Source organism: Passer montanus, unplaced genomic scaffold, assembly GCF_014805655.1.
Source record: "Passer montanus isolate IOZ18808 unplaced genomic scaffold, ASM1480565v1 scaffold82, whole genome shotgun sequence".
Classification (NCBI taxonomy): Eukaryota; Metazoa; Chordata; class Aves; order Passeriformes; family Passeridae; genus Passer; species Passer montanus.
In genome coordinates this window covers 2,460,045-2,477,984 of record NW_024373479.1, presented here as the reverse complement: position 1 = coordinate 2,477,984, position 17,940 = coordinate 2,460,045, and the positions used below count along the sequence as shown (strand labels likewise).

Sequence of the window (17,940 nt, the reverse complement as noted above, 5' to 3'; positions counted from 1 at the left end):
ATCAATTGGAAAACCTGAAGGAATGTGGATGATGTGAGTGTTAGGGTTACTGCTCTCTCTGACCACTTGGCAGACTCACTGAGTTTATAAAATCTACCCCTTTCATGATTCCTTTATGTTTTTATATGTTCTGATTAATGGAATCTTGAATATCTTTCTAATTATTTGCATAAGGTCACACAAAGTATTAAGCTAAGGCCATGGAGAACAACTTTATAAATTCTTACTGCTCTGAAATCTAATTAAAAACCTGCAAGCTTCATCATTCATCATTTTACCATAGCAGTATATTTCTTATGGAGACAGTCTAATATCCTGCAGTAACTTCATGGTATTAAAAAAATAATTAATGGACCCTTTTAGGGCAATGTGTGTTGCTACAATGTGGAATAATACTTCAGTGTTATAAGTGAATGGTGTGCTAGGAAACACTAATCCCTTGTGTATAGTAACAGGAAGTATGAATATTACTTATTATTAATAATGTAAAACACCTTCACACACATGCTTTTTCCCGAGCATATCTACCTTTTTGTAAACAACAGCAAATTTTAATTACAGAAAATTGGTGAGAAGCAAGAGTGATTTGTGTAATTAATATGATCTGTTTATTTAAAAGTCTTCAGAAGTTGTAAGAGATGGAACTTAGCTGTATGTGAGGGATGAATGTTGTGCAATAATGCCCCTTCATTCCCCTTTCATAATAAATCTCTGCAGAGTATTCATCTGAAGGGCTGGATGCCAAAAAGAACAGGTTCGACTTGTCTGTGAGGATTTACACCACAGTGAAATGCACAACTGCTTTTGTAGAGGTCATTGTGAAGGTCACGGAGCCAGAGCGCACCGCTGAATGGGAGCAGCCTGGAACAATGGTGAGAGAGGCTGCACTGCCTGAAATCACTGCTTAAAACCTCCTCTCAAATGGAGCAATAAGCTGGAATCCTTAAAATACACAGCTTCAAAGCATGTAGGCTGTTTTGCAAGAAATGAATGCTCTCTTTTGCAGTGGTTTGCATCTTGTACCCTCTGTGGATGTGGCTCTGAGCTCGGAAAGGAAGAGTGTGCCCATTTCCTGACAATTAACATTGACATGACTGAGTGTGTCTAATGTAAACATCCTTAAACCATTAATAATTGCCTCTGTCCAGGTGAAAAAAAAACCTCAAAAACCCCTGGATTTAACTACCTGAAATTTGGCTCACCTCTTTCTTACAAATAAGGTCTGAGTTTGGCCATACGGTCGCTATGTCTTTAAATAAAAGATGATGATCATTTCAAATGGCAACCAGCCATCAGGGGGGTTTAGTGCAGAGATTAATTAGTAAACTTTGGAATGCACTACAGCAAATGCAGCTGATTGGCAATAGCATGTGGAGCAGCAACTGGTGGAAAGCTGGTGCTGCTGAGCAGCAGAGGTATTTCCAAAAAGACTTAAGGGTGCTGTGATGTGCTGTGCTTTAAATGGCACTGTGCTGATTGCATCAAACCACCAGGTCTCTGTTTATGCAGTTTGGTAAATGCACAGATTAGAGAAATGTGGTGTGCATTTGGAAAGAAAGCAAGTTTTCCTGTGTTGTTTTGATCAGATGAGGTGCACCCCATGAAGAAAGGGATGCCCCTGAACATCAGTTTACAGGGATTGTGGTTTGTCTGCGGTGCATTTTACAATTTTTTTAATTAAGAAACGTTAAATGCTAAGATAAGAATTATTCTAAAAAGACACCAACATGGTTATGGACAATTCAGTAGTTATTGCAATCAGCTTAGAATTCTAGTCTACTTTTAAAAATTAAACAGATTTCTAAATATGTTTGTGTGCATGATTTATAATTGCTTACTCTCTTCCTTTTAAAGTTTTAAATGCATGATTAGAGAAATTTGGAAAGTTTCTCTGTAGGTTAACTTTCTAAGGAGGTTTGATCTATTTGGTATGAGTAATGGACCCCATTATGTACAGTCCCTAGTGGAACTGTTTTCTCAATTTGATTGGCCCATGGGATCAGGGCCCAGATAATCAATTTAAGGTGATTTATATAATAAATAACTAATCTTGAGATATTACTTGGAAGCCAGATACACTTCTTAAAATCTATCTTAATAATATTGTATTAGTCTTCTGATGCCCACCTTCATTTAGAAAGTGATGGTTAAACATCCATTTAAACTGATAAGAAAACTCACACTTATACCAGTAGGTTTTTGCTTTGGAAATGTCTCAGGCATGTGGATTAGCCTGGTAAAATTCATCTGGCTGCCCATACCTCGAGTACTGAGCCAAAGTCTGCCCTTGAGGGCTAATGGGATCGCTGAAATTGTCGTATAAATTTTTGATACAAACCTGGCGGAGGTGCTTGATCTCAAGATATGGATCACCCTGGCTTTGACCCAGAAAATCCTTAAGCATTGCTTTGAAACCAAGCAAGCAGGTATTCCTCTTGGCTTAACTCTCAGCCCTGTGACTTGGTCCCCGTCGCAGTTCAGTCCCCAGGACCCATCCGTGTTTCACAGTGGATCTGTGGACCCAGCAATGGCACACGTCGGTGTCAAACACCTGGGTACAACCTGCTCCACTTGCCAGCTGTTGGAACAGTCCCTGCAAGGACAGGGAGTGGAGACTGGAGTAGTGAGGGTGCTGGTTGTTCCTCTGGAGGCCTGTTTGTGCAAGCCTCTGCTTCCTGGAGCGTGGTGTTTATTGCCACAGGTAATTGCAGCGCAGCGGACGGGCTCGGTTTGCGCCATCAGGTTTAGGCTTGCTTGGCTTTGTTGGACTGGACTTGCAGGCCATGATCCAGGCAAAGTAACTGGAATGTGACTGCTCCTTTGGCTTTGTGAGGCTCTTTGTGTGCTTGGAGCTGGGTAGTTCTCTAAGCTGAATCAGTGTTGCTGAATCTGGGTCTAAGCCCCAGGTAAGTGGATGATAAAATTGTCTGATGGCAAATAAATTTGTTAGGTTGACATGCCTCTAAATAATTCCCATGTGCAAATGTGCACATGATTGGAGCATTACAGGGTTGTGCAAACATTCTATGATAGTCTTTGTTTAAAATTGTTTAGCTCATGCCCTGGATTATTTGTGTTTGGGTGTATCTGTGTGTACACACACAGAACAGAAACCTCCATGAACACAAAGAGCATCTCATTAAAAACAGCGCTATTTGAGCACTGCAATCAGCTAATTACTGAGGTGTGTTTATTTTATTCAAACTGCTGTGTGTATGTACAGTATACACATCCAAGTACATTGTAGAACATTATGAATAATTAAAAGCAAACTGTAGCTCTTTACAGAAGTAAATGTAGGTATATCCAGTGAAGCATTATCCTGGCCAGGCTGCTGGTTTGCTGTGACTCAACTCTCGTATGAATTATAGAATGCTCTGTGTAGCACTTGAGGGCTGCCTCTTAGTATTGGTCTAAATCTAAGATAGAAAAGATTAAATGAAGTCTGAATTTCTTTAACTTGATAGCAGTCACTGCAGCTCCCTACTTGTGCTAATACCCTGGAACAGAGCAGTGCAGCTGCTGGAGTAGCTGGGCTGGGGCTTAGGTGATTTTGTAAGGTGAGCTGCTGTAGGCTCTGGCAGGCTTTTGTTCCTTGTAGGTCTCTTGGTCAGTGCTCTGTCCTGCCAATAAATGTTTCAGCCAACACAGCAACGGCTGTGAACAGGAGATGTGGGGAAAAAAAGTTGATGAAGTGTCATGTTTTAACTGTGCCCTGAGATTAATGTGAAACTGAAGGAGAAAACATGGTTTTCTCAGGCAACTACCATTGATAAAAGTTTATGTTAAGAGCTGGGTCCAAGTTATTTAGGCTGCTGGTGATTTAAAGGGTGGTTTAAATTTGTTTGTTAAAACTTTTTTTAAAGCTTGCCATCTTTTGCTGAAAATATAATTTTCCAGAGAGTTATACATCTTAAACTTAATTTTCTTTTTTTGTCAAATCTTGGACAATTGAAAACAAACCCCCAAAACACCACCCTGGATTATGAAGCCAAATGTGCCGTGAAAGCTTTTTGAACAGCTTGCCTTGGCACGCTGAAATTAATGTGGTTATAGTCCAGCCATGGTGGTGGTGGGGAAAATAACCTTCCAAACTGTCAGCACTTGGGAAAGGAAACACAAAAACCTATTATTATTCATATGTAGTGTAGAGTTTCTGATTTGCTCCCATCGAGTTGAGCGATACGGTATCAGTTACTGCGATGGCCGGAGCCGGGTTTGTGTTTCACTGATGAAGTGCAGCAGCCATGCAGATGCACAGTAGCCCAGTGTGGCTGGATGGATGGCTTCCAGGTAGATGGACACTGGGGCTGGCTGGCTTAGGAGGCAGTTTGCTGTGGTCAGCCAAAAAATCAGCTCTTGCTGGTGAGTCTGGAAGTGTTTGTGTGCGCTGAGTCAGTCTCTTTATATACCGGGGTGATTGCAGCACTGATTAGACTGGAAGGGCTTGGCAAATCCTCCTTGTGTGGGAAGCTCAAGTGCAAAAACTTGCCTAATTTTCTTTATTTAAATCAGTATCGTCCTGCTTGAGGCCTTTTGGAAAGCACATCTAAGTGAATGGTGTTTTAACTTAACACGCTGTTCACAATAAAGGGCAGTTTCATTGGAAAAGGGTGTGCTTAGGGTTACTGTGCACAGGCTTCTGCTCTGTCACACGTGGAGGGACTCAGTTCTCCTGCATAAACACATTGTCTTTTGTCAAATCTCTCCTTGAAAGATTTAATATCTTAAAATTTGCTTTATGATCAGCAATTCTTTGAACTCGCAAACAAGAAAGTGCTGATAACTTCAAATATCCATTTGAAGTCTGATTCTGAGGAATGCTTATGTTGATTTTGACCTTAGAATGTGAAGTTTGATCTCTGTCTCAAAACTGCAGTTTTCTAGCAGAAATGTAAATACACTCTGAACTTTTTTTAGATACCTTTAAAGTGTGCTCTGTCTCTTGAAGACAGGGACTTTATTCCAGAGATCCTGGACAGTCAACCCAGGGAAACCCATTTCTCTTCATAAAGCTCCAGATTCAGGAGCTGATCTCTAATCAGTAAAGCTCACTTGCGTGTGCTTTTGTTCAGGAGACACCAATCTGTAGTGGTTTAGACATGAATATATATATATATATAACATTTTTGGTAATTGTGAAGCTTCATAGACTAGAGAAGGGTGAAGGGTGGAAGCTGATTGAGATGATTTAGAGTTTTATATAAGCACATAAAGCTGTAAGTTGTCTTGTTGTGTTTGAGTTTGAAAAGCGCTTTTTAACTACTTTGACATCTCGCTTTTATTCTCAAACATCTGCTTTAGATTGTTTGCCATAAAAGTGTAAGAATTAATCTTGCCCTCATTTTTGTTATTGCTACCAGAAACCAAACTATTTTTATTACTTCTTGTATAGGGATTTGGACCCTGAACTATTTTCAGAGTTTAGGAGAAAAGGAGTTTATATTTTATTTTGTTTTCTTTCCCCATTGTGCACCCTCCTCCTTCCCAAGCTTACAGGTAAAGTTAATTAAATTATAGTTTTTAAGTGCACAAAGATGTTCGGCATGCCTTGTAAAACTGTGTGGTAAGCTCTACTGTGCTTTATTTGGTCCAGTACTAAGAGTTTTAAGGGGATTCAAATGATCAGCTTATGTTGGTTTGTTTCTCAGAGCAGCAGCTGCCCTGAGCCAGGGTAAGCATTTGCATCATCTGCGGAGAGCCTGGTGCATATTTTACTGATGGGAAATAATATGTGAAATTCAAAGAAAGGAAGACCTTCCTATATAATTAGTCCTTTGATTATCAAATGTTCTTAATGCTTGTTTTTGGGCTTCCTTTTCTGTGGGGTTGCAGCTTGTTCGTTGCAGTCAGTGGCATGGCCTGGGATGCAATCCCCGATCCAGCACGCTGCCTTTGAGCGAAGCCTTTCCCCTCTTGGGTCTAATTAAATGTCAGGGCACTCTGCTGATGTGGCTCCATCCAGTACTTGTGCCAGAGCATACAGCAATCTTCCTTTCTACAGTGGAAGGGTTGTTTTTAAGGCAAAACTGTCTGTTGTGAGCCTATAGCAGGAAATACTCAGGCAGCCTCTCCACCTTGCTCGAAATGCAGTGTTTGTCCTGCAGTTGCGTTCACAGCAGTCTCCTCTTTCAGAATCTGTGACAACATTTCCTTTTTTAATATTTGAATACAAGTGTTTTAGCAAAAGAGTTCACAACAAAACCAGTGAACAAGATAAAACAGATGAGGAATCTTTTTATTTTGTAAACAGATAAATATGTTTTTTCAGCAAGCCCCTGTAGTTAATTTGTCAAAGGAGGACTTTTTGCAAATCTCTCAGGATCAGGCAAGGCTTGTAAATAGGTTTCTTGGTCCTGTGAAGTTCTGTGAATCCTGTCCAAAGGACTGGTAAAATTCAGGTGCCATGGGAAGTAGGTACGCACAACTTGAAAAGCTGTCATGTCTGTGGTTCAGATTTAAGCATCATTTTGTTATACCCACTGAAATGAAATACCCACATAGATGAAAACTTGCATGGAAAGAAACTGAACCTCTCTGGAAGGAGAAAAGAATAAATTTTGTGCAGATTAAAAGTGCAGTTTCCTCTGCCCCAAGGAGTTTGGTGGTGGTTTTTCGAAGCAGTGCCATGAAGTGTGTGTTATGTTTGCAGTTGGTCCTCTCCTGTCCTGGAATAGTTCGTGTTTACTTGTGTGCCCTGCATGCAAATGGAAAAAGGCTAGAAATAAACTAATTTTACTTCAATAATTTCTAAATATATTGCTAACACTTTTCAGTTTTTATTTAAAATGTTGTACTAAATACAGTCCACAAATACTGTGAAGATGTACTGCTAATGTCTGATACTTCTAGTTTTTTAACTTCAGACTTAAGTTTTTCTTAATTCTTTCTTTTTTATCTTTTTTGCCTGTTTCTAATAATTCACCCTTCCTGTTTTTCTATTCTATTCTTGCTTTTCCTTTCATCTGCCTTTATTATCCTTTTCCTAATATTTTATTCCTTTTTTTGTGTCTGTTGCTGTAAAAACTTCCTTGCTTTCTCTTGCCAGACGATCATCAACCTTTAGCAGTTCCTCCTTAAAATCTAGCTATTCAAGGAATCTCACTTTATTTCTTCCCTTTATCAGGCATACATAAGCTGTACTGAATGTGATGTTCTGCATCTTTATCAATATTTATCTGGGTCTGGGCTGGATGCTCAGTAGAACAGGGAATATGTCTCTGACTTCCACACACACACAGAGTTACTCATCTTCTGCAGTCTGAGGTCAGCTTTCTGTTTGGCTTTGTTATTTTAAGCAGTGTTTCTTTTTAAATCATCCATCAGACTTTGCATTCCTCAAAAACAGTATTGTGGAGCTGTGGCTGTTTGGATGGGGGAAGCTGCTTTAGAGAATCCCAGGAAAGAGCAGACAGTTTAATACAGTGATGTATGATTCTTTATGAGCTGCTGTTCTTCCAACACAGCAGCTGGTTTTTAGAGTTTCCACTGTTCTCCAGGAAATCCTAGATAATTTTCTTGCATAATAAAGGGATCATATCAGTGTAAGACACAGCTTTAGTTCAGCAAAGTAGGAGCACCAGTAGATTCACCTGTGCAGAGACTCGGGCAGTTGTTGCTGGTTGATGAGCGATGCTTTGTGCTCTGACCTCCACTGCTGTGTCCATCCCTCTCTCATTGTTCATGATACACAAATTGGCATTTGCCATTTATTTCTACTTCATGTCCCTTGAAAAATTAGGTCTCAAATGTGTGTATTTAAAACAATGTTATATTAAAGCCTTAAATCCTGTAATTAGACTGGCTGTTGTTGATAGTGGATACTGTGCTTTGTTGATAGCCAAACCAAAAGGACCAAGGCTCCAGAAGTCTGATGGTACAGATGCAACAAAAGTTTTAGTTCTGCTTAGTGTGCTGTATTACCAACTGGACTGGTGAAATAAACTGACCAAAACATGAACTTTAATGAAACATTTCTCTGAAAATGGGAAGAACCCGCAGCTGTACCCTGAGAAGGGCCATGTAGAGTCCTGTAAAAAAAAAAAACCACACCAGCTGATAGTGAGGTTTGCAAATTCAACTGGCATTCCCAGGGTGTCCAAATGCTCATGGCATGGCTTTTCAGTCCAGCTGAAGGTGGCCAAACAGGCACCAAGTGCAGGGTAGAGGTCCTGGGCACAGAACAAAAGGAGCAGAAGCTATTGGGCTGTGTCTGGCACAGCGGCGTGCACAGAACTAATTTCTTGGGAGCTGAGACAGAGTTGGGAGCAAGATTTAGAAATCAGTGCTGAAAACCAGGAGTGTGACCCATGGGCTTATTAGTGACATGAAAATGTTGTGTTTTAATTCTTCATTCCCCAAAATAATGCTGTCTTGTGTACTGGGCTATACTTTGAACTGTGGTGAGGATTTTGAGGAAAACTTGGCAGATCCTGCCAGGATTCATGGGTCTCTGCTGAAAACAAGAGAGTGACTTGTTGCAGCAAACATCCAGACTATCTCCTGAATCCTGCCTGGGCTGGAGAGGACAGTCCCAAGCAGGCACTGCAATCCATGGGCATGAGGAAAGGGCACTGGGCTTTTCTGTGAAGAGAGCAGGCACTAAATCCTGCCCTGGCTCCGACCCAGCAGAATTGTATTTCGGCTTGTTAGAGGGACACAGGCTTTCTTCTGGGAGATTAGAGAAATGGGGCTTTTTGGCAGGAGCTTTAAGATAAGTCTGGTCAGGTAATTACTTATGTCAGAAAGTTGTAAAGGAAAATTTTGGAGGCAAGGAGAACTAATGGTGTGATTTAACCCATGTTAGTCCGTGCTTAATTTTCCAGGTAGCTGTCTGTGTAACAAATTGCATATATCTGACTGTCTTTGTTAATAGCTTCTTCAATGCTATTGATCTCTTGGCTTATTTCTGTCATTCCTAAAGAAAGCACATATTTTAAATCTGTTTTGGCATTTGAAAATCAAATTAAGTTACTGTGGAGGGAAAAAAAAAATCTAAATTTAGGGAGATTGTTATTAGGTGTCTGAAATCATCTACCACACAGAGAAGGGGGATTGGCAATCTTGTGTGTCTGATCTTGCTATTTATAGTCAGATTTTGGTTTTGAGATGAACAGAAAATCTTAATATTGGTTCTGTTGCATTCTTTCAGTTTTGCTTCTGAAATATCCTCATAATCCTCTACTTCTCATAATCGAGTAAATAAATTAGATTTCTTGTTGCTTTTTCAAGAGCAGAGAGAGAACAGTTGATATTTAAGTCTTTGAAAAAGCTTCACTGGCACAGGAATTTTAGGCCAACGAATAGAATTATACATTTTAGTTTGACATACTTTGTGTTTATTTAAAAAGGCTGTGGAAGACAGAGAGGGTAAAGGTTAAAATAATATTAACTGAGCCCTCCAAATCTATCAGTTTCATTCTCCTTTTCCTGAGTATTACTGTAGTGAAAGTAGTTAATCAGAATCAGAAGGCCACTTTAGCATTGCTGACATGGATTTGTCAATAGTGAATTGAGAGGGTGGAAGCTGGAGGGGGAGAACAAATCCACAACAACCCGACTTCTGGCTCACACCACATTGCCAAAGATATTTACATTGATATCTGTATGAAATTGTGTTAACATGAAATCTTTTCAAAAGCTGAATTCTGTTACGAGCTTAACAGTAAAATAGTTTCCTAAGACTGCTTATACTGAAAAATTCATGGCATTTATAGTTTTGTTTTAATGTTCACTTGAAAGCATTTGGATAATTGCATGCTCGGATGATGGTGTGTTTAAAAGGGTCTTTGTTAACCTCTCTGTCCTGCCATGTACTATGGAAGCAGCACTGGGGGTGTGTTTTAGCAGCATCATGTCCTGGCATTCCACAGCCCTTGGTTCCTCCTTGTCTCCTTTGGCCAGGAGAGTGACCTGCCAGTGAAAAGGGTTAAATAAAAATAACATTGCTGCAAAGGCACCTAACGAGATGTGGCGCGAGCGTCGCTATTTCTGTTCTCTGACGTGTGCTGTGGAAGTGGGCTGATAGCAGAGCTGAGCAAGTTCCTAAGCAGAGAGAAATTTAAAAGGCAAAAAGATTGGCTTCATCAACTAGTCCAGCTGCTGCTAGTACAGAAACTTGCCTTGTCTGGACAAGTTTTACTGACCCAGTCTCTGGCTTCTGTCTCTTGCCTGGAGATGTTTTTGTGGCATAGCTGTTCCTCCTCTTTGCCCTACTAGTGCATTTTTGGTGTGAAGTCCCCTTTCTCCTCCTCCCTGGCTCTTGAAAGATTTCTGGGATGGCTGTCAGTTCTTTCTTTTTGCTGCTGAGGGAAGGAGGTGGAGGAAGGCAGTGTCATTATGGAGACATGGATAGGGAGACAGGGCAGGATGGGAAGAAGTGTGAACGCTGCAACTTGGGCTGATATTTCTGTACTCTGTGCTAAAATAACCTCATTCTGCTAGCAGGCAAATACTGATGTACCTGGCATCTGGCAAGAGTCCCTCCCCAGACCTGTGTGAAAGGTGCAGTGATACACTATAATTTTGATGTTCTAATGAACATGATTGTTCCTGAAAGAGTGTTGTTTTTGTTTAAAGTAAGCTCCTTGTTACTGCAAGGGCAGTTCTTTCTATGTAATCCACGGCTTTTCTTTTATAAATGCCATGTTGTATCACAATCTGAAACCAAAACTGGCCACTGCTTTTGTTTCTTTTTCAGCTGAGAGTTGTCTCAAACAGTCTATCAGCCAGTCAGTTTTACTTCTAATACAAAGACATTATTCAAACCCCCTCCCAATTTAATCCTGTGTGTCTCTCATCTGAACCCATACAGCACATGAATAGAATGTCAGTTGCTCACAAATCCATTGCTGTGCAGGCTTTTATATAAACAAAGTCCTAAGGATAAGCAAATGCCTTCCTTCTAATTAGCAGCATGTTTTGTGGTTCCATACATTCCAGTATGTAATAGACAGCTCTGGTGCCTAAAATAATCCCAGGGAAAACACTTGTATGCTGTGAAGATCGGGGTGGGAGGGAGAGGAGGCAGGAAAAAGTGTTGTCTGTGTTCTTGGAAGCCTTTTCTGTCTTCATTTGGATGCTGTCAGCTTCTTTTACACAAACATTACAGCATCCAAGGGGAATTAGAAATACTTACCCATGACCACATCAGATTTTAGGTTTGTCAGGAGAAAGCAATGCAGAAGCAGGACCTTGGTCCCAGTGCTTTCATTTTGGTTTCAGCATGCTGATAAATGCATCCTAATGCTGGAAAGAGGCAAGGCTGACTGTCTAGGTGGAATACAGGAAATTTAAAAGTCTTACCTCATAGGTTAGAAATGGGTTTTGTATCTGTAAAAGTGCTGTGTAAGTCCAAAGTAACAGTTGTTGTCTGTTGTGGTGTCTCTAAAGTTACACAGCAGCTTCCCTTTTATTACCAGTCTGTTGTGAAGTGGTTAGGGACCACTTGGGACAGAGAGACAAAAGTGGGATGCTTCTGGTCAAATGGCTCTTAACTGAGATAATAGTGGTCAAATTGAGCCTTTTAACTTCAACAAGGTTTTTTGTGAGTCAGCTTATCCCAACAGCAGTGGAAGTAGGAAAGGCAGTGGTTTTGGTTTGCATCCCAGACTTTTGCACCAGTCTGGGCCATACTCGGTTCTGGGACCTTCCTAACCTGTGTAGGGCTAAACAATTTGAAAGTCTGTAAGCTCAGGAGCCTAAAGGCCAGACAGCCAAAGGGCAGGAACAGCAGCTGGTCATGGGGCTTTTTACCTATTGCTAAGTGGAATGTAATCCACAATCCAACATCAGCTAAAGCTGTGATTTTGGGATAGAAAAACAAATGAGCTGTCTCATACAGCTGCATAATCTCCTTGAGGTGCAGATCTGCTGGCTGCACACAAACCAGTGCAGTCATTTTGCCATACAAATGGCACCCTGGTTCCTAATACTTCCACCTTGGCCCGTGAAGGAGGTGAGAAAGACATAGGAGAGAGTCAATCTGATGAACCAGAAATGAGCTGCCAGTATTTAATGGTGAAGATAATTAACTATTGCAACTACTTACCTATGGGATGTGCCTGTACCTCTGTGATCTGAAATCTGTCTGAATCTAGATTGGATGCTTTTCAAAAGAAGGTATTTTGGCTGAACTGCCAGTCCTTGGGCTTCATACAGGAACACAAAATGTCCTGGCCTGTGCTGGATATGATGTCAGACCAGCTCAAGGGGGGACAGTGTCTATAATGCAGCTCCTCTTCTGACCTTCTGCTGTTCTCCAGGCCACCACAGGGAGTTGGTGATGCAGTTCCACACAGAGAAGTCCTTCCCCATGACCCCAGTGCTCCCCATGCCCCTGGGGTGCTGACCACTCAGCCTTCCCACCATTCATGGGCACCTCCCTTCCAGTTCCTGCTCGGTCATCTGAGAGACAATGACCATCGTGATCCCTGTGAGCTCAGGCACCTTGGGAACCCCACAAAGAGGGGGAAACAATTTTCATCCTGTCCCCCCAGGAGCTTCCAGAGGTGGACATCTGTAGCAGCATAAATGGTGATGGGGAAGGAGGGCAGTGATGATCCCAGTCCGTGTGTTGGGAGCCTTCCAGTGTCTCTTGGCCAATGCTGGCAGAAGTTGCTCTCATTAACAAAGTGTCAGGAAGGCACCAGTGGCAACTGTGCTGACAGTGAGCAGCTGTTCTGGTGGTGTCCTCAAGGGATGGGGTGCTTGCAATCTGAGATTCTCTCTTTTTTTCTGCACAGAAGTAATTTCCCAAAGTATTTACCATGGTTTTGATCTTTGCCCAAAACCGAAATTTCTTTTCTATGGCTGGAACAAAATTTGGATTTGGAAAGAGTGAGACTCTTCACTCACCAGATGAGGTTGTGCATATGTAAAACATTGTTATGACTTTCCATTTGGTTTGGTTAGAGACAAAGATGTTGCTAAAAATGCAAATGTAAGAGCCTTATTTAAGCATTAACCTCTTGCAATGCGTGTAAGAGGCCCACATAAATGTAGCTACAAAGTACTATATTTTAATAAAATTGGATAGATTATAAATTGACAGCTCCTAGGAAAATAGAAATCCCTGCTTTTATGTCCTAAAATATCATGAAGTGGGATTAAAGTGGAATTTTTAACCTTTATTTTCCTACTTTTTAAAAATGTGCAGTAATGTTGCAGCAATAGTTTGTAACACAGAAATAAATGTGCTGGCCATGAGAGTTGGAGTGGTGCATGGCTGACTGGAGAACTTCCTTCACATCTCATCTCCAGGACACAGTCCCCATACCAGTGTCAGCAGTGGCCTCTCCAGTCCCCCAGGCAGTGCAGAAAAAGCCTAAAACTCTGTTTTCATCACACACACAGGGGCTGTTTCAGTGGAAAACTTGAGCTGCTGATATTTCCGTAGAGATCGGCTTAGATCCACGATAACACTTCTCAAGGACTTACGTCTTCAGTTTTCTTTGCTATTTTCTGCAACTCCCTAAACAAAAATATCTCTGCTCCAAATTCAGAAAGGTCACTGTCTTCAACCACAAATTTAATTAACAGCTTTCCCCTTCTACAGACTTCTTCATTCCCCTCTTTAGTTAATTTTAACCCAATGTCCCACTTTAGGAGCCTGTATTTTCCACTTGAGGGAGTAGATGCTCAGAGGAGTGGCCCCAGGGAAGCTCAGCTCAGTAAGTGATCACCAGTGGGAGTCAGGCTTATACACGGCATTACACCATGGAAAGCTTCCCATCTCCTGTTTCAGACAAAATGTCTACAAAAACAATACTACTACTTTGCTAAATTCCTGCATTCTGCAGATGGGAAACTCAATTTCTACAGGGAAAGCCAGGCTGTTTTGGGGCAGCTCACGGTGCTCTGTCTTTTTGCTGCTGCTGCTAATTTTTGTGAGCACCATAGAATACAGTAGAAAATTGAAACTGTGTGAAAGATCAACAAATCAGTGTAGAATGTCACGCAGCAACATCTGTTAACTTTGGCTCTATCTCATATCCTCCTGACCCCCTCCTTCCCAGCCACAAGTCTCCTGTTTTGTGAGAGCTCCGAGTGATAGGGACTTGGAGGGGAGGGGTGTGCAAATGTCTTGTTGTTTCTCAGCAGTCTGAAGGTCTTGCAAAAGTACCATCTGGATTGAAAGCTTAATGTTTGTGTGTTTCTATATTTTTAGTTATGAAACAAATGGGAATTTGCTGAATGAATTAATTGTATTGCTCTGTAAAAGTCTATCTTGAGAGCCATTATGTATGGGAGCTCACAAAGCCTGTGGAGAGAAAGGAAAGTGGCTTCCCTTTCTAATTAGGGCTTTCAGGAAATCATTGATTACAGAATCAAGTAGGGTTGTTCAGAGACATTTGTTTGATAGTACTTCAGATAAATGAAATTAGTGTCTAATAATAATTTTGCTAGTGACACTGGAAGCAGCTGTACTTTCTAATGGTAAGCTTGCCCTGAATAAAGCTTCTTCCCCCTTCCTTCTTGTCCAAACAATTATAGCTGATGAAACATCACTTCCAATCTGCAGGTCCCAGTAAAAAAAATATAAATTATGAAGAAGTGAGTGGTATGGTGAACAGTATGTTCTTAGTGGGAGGGTGTTTGTCTGGACCAAGTTATGCTTGTTCTTACACTGCATATAAAAAAAGTCAAAACAAAACCTTGACCTTGATTATATGTAGAAATATTTTACCTTTTTTTTTTTTCAACAGGGTCAGCATATTTCATTAGCTCCCATTCAAAAGTTAGAGGAAACATTGTATGAATATCAGCCTCTGCAAGTGGAGACATATGGACCACAAGTTCCAGAGCCTGAAATGTTGGGAAAGCTGGGGTAAGTAAATCAGTGCATTTTAATTCCCATTTTATGGCATTGTAGCTGGGATTGTTACCATCTTCAGATTGCCAGGGATCTTTTTTTCCTTTCCTTTTTCTTTTTTTAAGGATCTTAACGAAATATTAGACTTCCTGCCCAACCAGCATTTTGTTTGGGTGGATAAGCTGAAATTTTTGGTGCTCTTGCCTTTATAGATCTATTGAGAGCTGGACTGGATTGCATTAGTGTTTTTAAGGTTGTCCTTGGCAGTCATAGTGAAGTAGCTGTTCATTTTCAGTTGCACGGTATTAAAAAATAAATAAATAAAAATCTGGGGCTTAATTTACCCAGCTGTAAGCCAGTAAAAATATTAAAGTTGGGCTGTTTGCCATGGAAAAGGGTAGATTTACTTGTCGGCTGCTGTCTACAGTCAAACTGTGTTTGTGAGAAATGAAGCACAGAGCTTAACTTTGTCAAAAAATATAATGCAGGGCTGGTCCAGCAGCTTGGCAGCGTTGTGGTGTGCATCCATGTTTGAAAGGGAGTTTGGGAGCCTTCTGTGCCTGGGTGAGGGAGTTAGGAAGTCCAGGAGTGATGTGTCTGCTCTCTAGAGATGTGTTTGTAGCTGAAATGCCATCTGAAAACTGGAGCTACTGGGGGAGTGTCACCCAGCTCACCATGGCCTGACCCTCAAGGTCATCAGCACTTCCAGTGCCTGGAAAACTGCATGGCAGAACGAATGTGCAGGCTGGCAAGGCAAGAAAGAGTTCACAAAAATAACAGTTTATGTTTGGCTGTGCAATCTGGGAAAACTGAAGCCACAAAGTACTGAACAAAGTAGAGGCAATGTAGTGTGCAGTTTGGGAGACCACTGAAATCCAAACAGGAATCCCATCTAATTCACTGGCATGGGAGAAGTTGCATCTCATCCAGGAAATGACAGAGGTAGACAGACTTAGTAAGGTAAATAAGCAACCTGATGGTGCTTCAGAAAACTGAAGTGAGAACTGACAGTGAAAACTGTCTGAAGTGAGTCTGTCTCCATTTTTACTGTTTCTCTGTCCTCCTGATGCCTGTAATTCTTTATTATCTTCTGCAACCAAGTATTAATTAGGAGTTTAAACGTGGGCAGAGCCTGGTTCAGCCTTCACCACCTGTCTGGACGGAGCACAGCTGCGAGGGACCTCCAGTGTGAGAGGGGCTTGGAGGCCCCCTCAGCCTCATGACAAACAAGAAAAAGATGCCTTGTGCAGGGAGCATTCCCTTTGCCTGTGCCCCATGAATGCTGGTGTCCAAATCCATCAGGAACACTGTCCTCTATCTCCATTGCATTTAGTGGCACCAGTTCTGGGGCAGCCCAACACTTTGCAGAGCAAAACCCTTTAAACCCTGCAGTTGCATCCGTGTGGGAGCGTATTCAGAGCAGGGCTTGCAACAATGCCACAGTCTTTCCTTGGAGGCACTTTGAAATGTGCCATTTTCCTGCTGAGGGCAGGAGCAGCCAGGCTTGTTGGGCTTGGCTCTGGAGGTGGTGGAGGAGCTGAGGGGCGCGGGGTGGCTGCGGCTGGCTGGGTGGGTTGGTGGTGCCCACCAGAAGAGTTCCTCTGAGTCCCGAGGCTCTTTGCCATTCCAAAACAAATACATCAATGCTGTGGGTTCCCAGCCAGCACAGCTCCAGCCCTATTCCATGGGGTGTCTGAAATACCTTAAACCGTGCAGGGCTGTTGGTTTATATATTTGTGTTTCTGTGTTTATATGAACTCATGCGCATTTCCTGTTGATGATGAATGCTTAACTAATGTGCCTCTGTCCCTGCTTTGGGGCTCTTCAGGCAGCTGCATGCAGCTGCCTGGGTGAGGCAGAAGAGCTGGGCACAATGTAAACCTCTCCAGCTAAAGATTTTGAGTTTCCTGTTCATTTGTACTTATAAAAAGGCCAGGCTGGATGGGGCTTTGAGCCACCTGGCCTAGTGGGTGGCATCCCTACCCATAGCAGGGGGGTTGGAACTACATGGTCTTTAAGGTCCCTTCCAACCCAAACCATCCTATGATTTTGAATGTATTTAGCTGGATTTTTTTTTAATTCTAGTTTCTCCCTCTTTTCATTTTCCTGTTAATAACTTTGTGCCTGACATTTATTGCTGCTAAATAGTTCCTTCAAATGTGCAGACTGTTATCTGAGTTTCTGGAGCCAGAACTATTGCAAAGAAAATTGTCAACCTGGTGACTTTGGATTCACTTCAGGTAGCATAATTTATTAACTTTTTTTTTTCCCTTAAAAATACATTTTTTAAATCTTCAAAACACTCAGTAGAACGAGTTTTCTGAATATTCCTTAACATACCTTCTGCAAGACCTGCTTTAGGTTTCAGCATTTTTTTTTCTTTGTGAGTTGCTGTAATGAAGGACACAGCTGGCAAGAAGGTTTTAGCAAAGAGCAAGAAAAAGGGTGAATGCTTACAGGGTCATGTAGAACATTTGTAAGGAATCTTTTATAAATTAAAAAAAGAAGTCTTTTAAGATGACTTGTATTATTTGCTTATTAGGCTTTTCAAAAAACTTAATGAGCTGACCATAAACTTGATTTTGCATTTTTCCACTGCTCTTCTGTGTGGAGTTTGCATATTTTGCAAAAAAAGAAAATTTATGTTTAAATTGTTCTTACAAATTTGTTTTCAGTTTCCCCTGGGGATGTAAATTTTTTTTTCTTAAATACTGCAGAAAAGCATTAACATCCTTGTGCATTTTTTTTTTTGTTGGGGCGTTGGAAATCTGAGAATAATAAAGATTTAGGATATTTTTTCCCCAACACAAATGATTGGTATAATGTGTAGAGGTTTGTGTCCTTCAGCCCCCCATGAAGGTCACTTTGGTTGTTCAGACTCGAGGACCAGCTCATGCCTGTCTCAGCTGTCAGATGGAAACGTGACTTGGAAAAGGGGAGAGGATGTGTGAGAGCATCTCCCAAACATGTGGTGCTGCCCTTGGAGGAAAATGGGCTCTTGGATCACTGGAACATGCCCACCCAGGGGGTGGCTTCTGCAGCTGCCTGTCCCTCCACTATGACTTACAGCCCTGGCTCTGTGTGGCTTTGCCACTGCTCGGAATTACTGAAATGTGCAGGGACGTGCA

At 41.5% G+C, this 17,940-nt stretch overlaps 1 protein-coding gene across 1 annotated transcript in view; it reads left to right on the top strand.

Moving 5' to 3' along the window:
- Positions 1 to 17,940, top strand: part of MNAT1 (MNAT1 component of CDK activating kinase) — a 118,052-nt gene that overhangs the window by 67,916 nt on the left and 32,196 nt on the right. The window contains exon 7 of the mRNA XM_039733066.1: positions 14,706 to 14,827. Coding sequence (XP_039589000.1) covers positions 14,706 to 14,827 — 122 coding nt within the window. The remainder of the gene's footprint in view (positions 1 to 14,705; positions 14,828 to 17,940) is intronic.